Source organism: Galendromus occidentalis, unplaced genomic scaffold, assembly GCF_000255335.2.
Source record: "Galendromus occidentalis unplaced genomic scaffold, Mocc_1.1 scf7180000075929, whole genome shotgun sequence".
Taxonomy (NCBI): Eukaryota; Metazoa; Arthropoda; class Arachnida; order Mesostigmata; family Phytoseiidae; genus Galendromus; species Galendromus occidentalis.
The window spans coordinates 5,496-13,817 of NW_003803919.1; the positions used below are offsets into that span (position 1 = coordinate 5,496).

Here is an 8,322-nt window from a genome sequence, read left to right on the forward strand (position 1 = left end):
TTCCGCACTTGAAGAATATGTAGAAAATGTCGGCTGCGCCAATTGTTAGGTTCTTGGTATGACTAAGCGGTGGGGATCTAAGCCAAGTCGTGGGCTTACACCCTACACTTCGATCGAATTGACCGGCGGGGGCCAGGCATGATTGATATTACGGGACTCTTATAATGGCTTTGCCGAGCAAGTTTGATATAAAGAAGCCCGTATAATGTTTTTTTTGAGGCATATTCGATTCAACATGCCCTTATAAGGGTTTTGCTGGGCATGTTTGATTCAACGATGCCCTCATAAGGGTTTTGCTAGGCATGTTTGATTCAACGATGCACTTATAAAGGTTTTGCGATGCATGCTTGATTCTACGATGCCGTTATAAGGGTTTTGCCAGGCATGTTTGACATTGCGGGACCCTCATAATGGTTTTAAGGGTTTTGCCAGGCATGTTTGATATTACAGGACCCTTATAATGGCTTTGCCGAGCAAGTTTGATATGAAGAAACCCCTATAATGTTTCTTGAGGCATGTTTGATTCAACGATGCCCTTATATGGGTTTTGCTAGGCAAGTTCGATATCACGTGACCGTTTAATGTCGAGAGAAGGTCGATGTGAGATTGTAGACTAGCCTAAGTTTGAGTAGGAATCGATCCCAGAGAGTACGGAGATATGGTTCGAATAGCGCGCCAGCCGGACACGGCTGGAGAGGGAAATAGACACAGAGAGTGTGAGAGCGCGCGATGCGAAAGTCAGAGTTCTAGAAAGAGTGTGTTGCGTTGGCTTAAGAAATAATACGTCTTGCCAGTGAATAAAACCAGCCGAAGATTGAAACGAGTTCGAAGTGTTCTCAGTCGGATATCAATCCTACAATATAAAGATACCCTTATAATGGTTTGGCAAGGCATGTTTGATATTAAGAAGGCCTTATGATGGTTTTGTGAGGCATGTTCGATACAAAGATGCTCTTATAATGCCTCTGTGAGGCATGTTTGGCATGAGGAAGCCCCTATAATGTTTTTCGAGGCATGCTTGTTTCTACGATGCCCTTATAAGGGTTTTGCTAGGCATGTTTGAAATTACGGGACCCTTATAATGGCTTTGCCGAGCATGTTTGATATGGAGAAACCCCTATAATGTTTTTTGAGGCATGTTTGATTCAACGATGCCCTTATAAGGGTTTTGCTAGGCAAGTTCGATGTCACGTGACCCTTATAATGGTTTTGTCAGGCATGTTTGTCATCACGTGACCGTTATAACGGTCGCATTGAGCAGGTTGAGGGTTTTAATTCGAAAATCCGAGCGCTCTGATTGGTCCTCCGCATACGATGACCCTTAATTAAATCCGGTGTAGCGTCATTCGCATTCCTTGCTTTGTGAAAGACGGTCGCATCTTCGTTCGTACTGACTCTTCCCAGTGGGACTCAAATAAAGTGTAAACGGTGAATCGCGTATGTCAAGCGAGACATTTTTTTTTTAAAGTTTCTCCATTGCTCAATATAATATTCGTTTCTTCAATTGTAAAATTTTCTGAGTCAGTGATCCATTGAACATTATATTGCAACATTGATTCATTCAATATCATATTATTTCGATGATTGATTCAATATGATGCCATTTCATTGCTTATTCCATGAAATCTACTAATAATGCCCTGCTCTCTGCCACAGGTCGAATCGTTAGCTTTTTCGATAAGCTTGACGACCGTCGCCGGGAAAGAGCAAATATGGACTCAGAAGAGCCATTTGTGACGCAATGTGAAGCGGACGACCGCCGCTACCATTTTGCGGTCACCCTGCCTTACAGGGATGACGCCAGGCTGTTGCAGGCGGCCTTACATAGAGCCCTGACCGAAACACACAGCATCAGGAGCTACGAGTACGTCCTGGAGGAGGGGACTGCCGGAGTGCCATATCGGCACTTTCACGGGTACATCAGGAGCAGCAAAACGCGGAGACCAGTGAGTTTCTGCAAGAGCTTGCTAGGAGCCGAGGCTCACGTGGAAATCTGCAGGCACGTGACCCGGTACAGATTGTACATCCGGAAGGCCGAGATCGGATGGATCCGCGGAATGCGTGCTTCGGAACAAGAACCGCCGCTTCCGGAGACAGAATACGACCCACCTCTGGCACCAGGCACCCGAGTATTTCGGACCGAAGGTGATTTAGAGCTCCTGCTCCCTTCGAGGTACCGACTGCCCCCCAGCTCATCTAGCTCGTCGGCCGCGAGCATCGCCACAACGTCGTCCGGGATCGGAAGCCAAAGGCCAACGTCCCGAATCCAGTCCAAGCGGATGCTCCTCGAAGAAGTCGAGGACGCCTGCAGCTCTTACGACGAGGCAATGGAATATATCGAGCGCAGAGACTTCCACACATACTGCCAGGTGTACGTGCCGTACCGGAAGCCCCTAGAAGCACACTTCCGGCAAAAATGATCGACAAACGCGCCGCGGAAAGGGTGACTCCACTTTGCGGGTCGCTCTCGTTCACTATGGACGACTTCGTGACGCAGCGAGCCGCCGACTTACTCGAAGCATTCGACCGGGCTGCGAAGACAGACGGCTGTCAGAAGCAGAGATGTCGTATGGGCACGTTTGATCAAGGTGCGCGGGAGACGAAGCGAACGAGCACATAGATAGAGTCTTGATCTGACTGGCGTAGGCGTCGGTCGTGCTAGTGGTGGGCTCCTCGATCGGTCGAGGCCCAGACCGTAGGCTGCCAAGAGAATTAACTAGAGAGTGGACTAGACCAACTGCGATGACGTGCATATAGCATGGCTCCCGGCTAACTTGGAGGCATCATCCCGCCGCTGCCACCAAAATGTTACGATCCGATAACGAAGGGACAGAATGATGTCCCGATTTATTCCCAGCCCTCATCCCCCTATATAATAAAATCGCAAGGTCTGTCTGACTTCGAACCAATTTGTGGCGCTTTCCTCCTCCGGACTGACTCCAAACTTTCGCGAGCGATGCGACTTTTCGTCAGGGAGGTAAAGATGTACTTTTCAAATGGAATCGCCACGTGAATTACGTGAATTTCACGTATTCTCCCAGTAATCGTTATTCTTCAAAATATGTGAATGCTTCACTATGATGTCTACACTCATTTCGAGGAAACTTCCGCTGCAGGAAACTTCGTCCTGCCACAAAAAATTTGTGAATTTGAGATTTGATTCGTGTCTCATCGACAATGAATCGAGCATGAAAAATCTTCGAATGGTCGGACACCAAACTCATCGGTCACCCACCAATATCCGTTCCGTCTCTTTGAGCGCCGGAGCCGTAGCAGCTTCTCCTTTTGGGTCTGCCGTCTCTTTGAGCGCCGGAGCCGTAGCAGCTTCTCCTTTTGGGTCTGCCATCAAAGATTCCTCATGCCGAAAGTGAGCAGGAGGCGTCGAATCTGTCAACGAAGCCGAAGGCGTCAACCGACTCCGGGACCGGCTTTGGAGATCGGAGATTCAAGTATAAGCGATCAGGAAACGCCCCCAGAGCCCGATGTGCGAACTCAGCTTACGCGGCGGAATCGGTCCAGCGTGTTTGAAGCAAGAGTTCGGCATGCAGTTGATGCTCAGCGGGCTTCAATGGAAATCCTTGCTGATCGTGCTGATAATGTTGCACATCATCGTAGAAATGATTCGGTTTCAACAGTGACGCGGCGAAGTCGGAGAACGCTCGGTATAGCTCGAGAGAACAACATAGGCCTTCCGCCTCTCATCATCTCGGTAGTATGGACGATATCTGTAGCGGGTGCGGGGCCGAACACTTTCCATCCGAAAAAACTACGACCGGACAAAATGCTTATACAATGTGCTGTGCGTCGAACAAAGTCCGATTGACTCGGTTCCGAAATTTTCCAACGGTACTACGATCACTCTACCTTGGTCAAGATAACGATTCCAAGCATTTCCGACAGTACATTAGAAACTACAACAACTCATTGGCGATGGCTTCGATGACGGCTAAGATCGAGACGCCTCGCGGTTACGGTCCGTATTGTTTCCGCGTTCATGGCCAAGTCTACCATTCGTTTGGAGGTCTCTATCCCCGCGAAGCTGAAGCGCCCAAGTGTGCTCAAGTCTTAATTATGGACACTGAAGTGGCAGCCCACGAACTTGCGGGTCGACAAGTCAACACGGGCTGCCGAGAGACAATCTTTCGTCTTCTACATGAACTCTTGAGGAGTACAAATCCATATGCTCAAGCATTCAGGCTAATGGCCGATGTCGTTCGCGATGAAACGCACGAAGCAGAGCTCCAGGGTCGTCATACGAGATCGGTTAGAATGGTGTTCGAACACAGGACGGTCGACGATCAACGTCGCTACAATGCTGCGACAGCCAATGAAGTCGCCGTCGTCTACGTGGGAGACGAAGACAATATTCCAGGAGAGTGTCGTTTAGTAGTGTATGAAAAGACCGGCAGTCTTCGTAGTATTCCTCATCTCGATGAGCGTTGTGATCCTCTCGCGTATCCGCTTTTGTTTCCAACTGGGGAAGGTGGTTGGCATCCCGGGATGCAGCGAGAAACATCGAATATGGATCTACATTCAGATGGCGTTCCGACCGCGAGATCTCGAATCACCCAAAAAGACTTCTACTCATTCCTGCTGTTAAGTCGGACCTCTGTCTTCAATCCTTTGCATCACGCGGGCAAACTCCTGCAGCAATACATCGTTGACAGTTGGATTAAGATCGAGATGAATCGCCTGAACTATATCCGCCTCAATCAACGTCAACTAAGGCTTGACACCGTTCGCGGTTTGCAGGACTTCATGCTCGGTGATACCGATAGTGATGGACCACCGGGCCGGAGGATCATTTTAGCGGCTTCCTTTACTGGAGGACCCCGATACATGGTAGCGCAGTACCAAGATGCCATGAGTATCGTGTCGAAATACGGAAAACCCGATCTGTTCCTTACCTTCACTTGCAACCCGACCTGGCCAGAAATCGTCGACAACCTCGCACCCGGTCAAGTAGCCTCTGATCGACCGGATTTAATAGCGCGGGTCTTCCAGCTCAAAGTCAAAGCATTTTGCAATGAAGTCATCCAGAACCAAGTATTAGGCGAGGTCGCCGCATACATTTATGTGATCGAGTTCCAGAAGCGGGGCTTACCCCACATGCACATGTTGCTCACCCTCACCGCTGATTCAAAACTCAGAACCCCTGCAGAAGTTGATAGCTTGATCAGCGCAGAGATCCCCGATCCATCCAACGAAGCCGCGTTATACGAAATCATTTCCAAGTGTATGATCCACGGTCCGTGTGGGAAGCTGAATCCTTCTTCGCCATGTATGGTTGACGGGAAATGCTCGAAACGCTTCCCCAAAGCTTTCAATAACGACACATCGCTCTCTACAGAAGGTTATCCAGAGTACAGACGCCGTGAGGATGGCCGTTCGATATGGCGCAACAAACATCGAGTAGATAACCGCTCAGTCGTTCCTTATTGCCCTTATTTATCGTTAATGTTTGGAGCACATATCAACGTCGAGGTATGTGCTCTTCTCCACGCCATCAAATATCTCTTCAAGTACCTCTATAAGGGACCGGATCGCGCAAGACTCCGGTTGCATCAAGGAGAACCATCTGAGGACGAAGCCTTAGATGAGATCACCGATTACTGGGATGCACGGTACGTTTGCGCCCCAGAGGCAGCTCATCGAATCTTCGGCTTCGCCCTGAGCGATCGCAGTGATGCCGTCACTAGATTGCAAGTTCATCTGCCGGGGTTCGAGACTGTGCGCTTCGAAGCAGGGACCGAAGAATCCGCATTGACGGCAGCGAGGTACCGTTTCTCCACTTTGACGGCTTTCTTCGATAAGAACGCCCGGTGTCAGAATTTGGAAAACGAGCAAGGATCATTCCCTTCAGATATGATAGATAGCCGTAAGCTTCGCTACAATGAAATGCCGGAGAAGTTTATCTTCAAGAATGAGATGTGGCAAGATCGGAAACGCAATACAACAAAAACAATTGGGCGGATGTACTTCGTCAGCCCTCATGATCATGAGCGGTTCGCCTTGCGACTCCTGCTCCTCTATGGAAAGGGCTTCACGTCCTACCAAGATGTTCGAACCGTCAATGGTGTCGAGTATCCGTCCTTCGTCGAGGCAGCTAGGGCGAGTGAGTACGTGAGGGACGATTCATATTTTTCCGCTTCTATGCAAGAAGCTGCTGCTCTACGAATGCCGAGTCAACTGCGAAGTTTTTTCGTCGCTCTGCTCACCTTCGCAGACTTGATGCCACCCTATACAGTTGAGCTGTGGCATGAGTTCAAGAATACCTCATGGAGGACTTTCTTAATGCTGGCATGACAGCAGTCGCTGCTGAATCCAGAGCGTTCCATGATATAGCACGTCGGCTCGAGGACCTCGGCAGAGATATTCGAATGATAGTACCGCTTGATATTCCTGAGCCGCTGCCAAGTATGACGGCTATTGATTTCGAGCACCACCAATCTCAAGGAGACCAAAGGTATCGATTGCTGAATCACGAGCAGAAGTTTGTTGTGGACACCATCATGCAAGCAACAAGCAATCGACATGGTCAATGTTTCTTCATTGACGGGCCAGGTGGCAGCGGGAAAACATTCGTTTACACGACGATATATCATCTAGCAGTCTCAAGGAATCTCACTGTGCTGAATGTTGCCTGGACTGGGATTGCGGCTAATTTACTACCAAACGGTCGAACTGTGACTTCTGCCTTTCGCCTAATTGTTCCAGGCAACAACCGATCATCGAGCATGAAACGCCAATCGAAAGAAGCTCAAACTCTTCGTGAAACCGACATCATCGTCTGGGACGAAGCTCCGATGGCTCCGAAAACCGCGCTAGAGACAATCGACATGTTACTTCAAGATATCATGCAAAACACCGCACCCTTCGGTGGGAAAATTATGGTCCTTGGAGGAGATTTCCGCCAAATTCTGCCAGTGGTCGAAAAAGGATCTCGACGCCAAATCGTGGAGTCGTGTCTCAAACACTCCGATTTGTGGAAACATTTCCATCAGCTTGAATTGACGCACAATATGCGATTGACTGAGACTGATACAATTTTCCGAAATTGGCTCCTCCAGGTGGGAAACGGAGAGCTACCCGCTATCATGGAAGTCCCCCAAGACCTACGATCCGGGAAAAACCTCGCCGATGAAGTTTATGGGGCAGCTTTCTCCGATTTTCAAAATCTTGATCTCACCGAAATATGCATTTTGACGCCGAAAAATGCTGAAGCTCACCGGATCAATGATATCGTCCTCGATAAATTTCCTACTCTCAAAACGACATTCTTGAGTCAGGACGATGCGATCGTAGAGGACCCCAGCGACGCCTACAACTTCCCGACGGAATTCCTGAACAAAATGACACCTGCTACACTTCCGCCTCACGAATTGCACTTGAAAGAGGGATGCATAGTAATGCTCTTACGTAACTTGGATGTGAAGAATGGACTGTGCAATGGAACGAGATTAATCGTCGACACGATTCTCTCCAGAGTGATTATCTGCAGCTTCGCGACAGGATGCAAAAAGGGATCGTCAGTATTCATCCCGCGAATCGATTGCTACTACAATCACGTGTCACTGCCGTTCCGACTTCGACGGAGGCAGTTTCCGATTCGATTGAGCTTCGCGATGACTATAAATCGCTCTCAAGGCCAAACGTTTTCGCGAGTCGGCATCGAGCTCCAAGAGCCGATATTCGCGCACGGCCAACTTCACGTTGCCTTATCGCGAGCGACGAGCCGTGCTGCCATTACCATATCAGCTCTCGAGAATCGCATGAGAAATATTGTTTATGAGGAGGTTCTGCGATAAACTAATTGAAGCCTCTGTCAATCTCCAAAAGTTGCTTCTAGGCTCCTGAATACGGCCTCCACAGCTCCGTATCCTCTCAGTCCAACGGAAATTCATTCTCGACAGAGAGGACAAGAATGTTTTGATTCCAGGGGGCTCTTTCCACGACAACAATATTTAGCGAGCTAGGTCGACTTGATGGTACCATTCTCGGTCCGACCTCTACAGGCGCGTCCATACGATTTTAGTCTGAGGGGAAGAACAACTCGATTCTTGAGGGCCCGGGGAGTGAAAACATACACACAAAGCTCCGCTGCCCGAGGATAACGAATCGAAGACAGTCGGTCAGTCGGCAGTTCGGCACTCCAGATCCGGTGGCTCTGACCACCTAGCATTCTCATGGACAGTAAGGCTCTGTTCCTCAAAACAGCATAAGGAATATGAGGCATCGAATCCTATAAACAGCTGTCGACGCTCATGAGTTCACTCCGAATGTGTCTCTTACTGTAACCAAAATCTCATCGACTCTTTCCCA

The 8,322-nt window shown here is 49.1% G+C and overlaps 1 protein-coding gene across 1 annotated transcript; it reads left to right on the forward strand.

Moving 5' to 3' along the window:
* The first annotated feature begins 3,792 nt into the window (after positions 1 to 3,792).
* On the forward strand, positions 3,793 to 7,808 carry LOC100905460 (uncharacterized). The gene is made up of 2 exons (XM_018641659.1): positions 3,793 to 6,115; positions 6,271 to 7,808. Exons 1-2 carry the CDS (start codon positions 3,793 to 3,795, stop codon positions 7,806 to 7,808), a joined length of 3,861 nt encoding a protein of 1,286 aa, XP_018497175.1.
* The last annotated feature ends 514 nt before the right edge of the window (positions 7,809 to 8,322 follow it).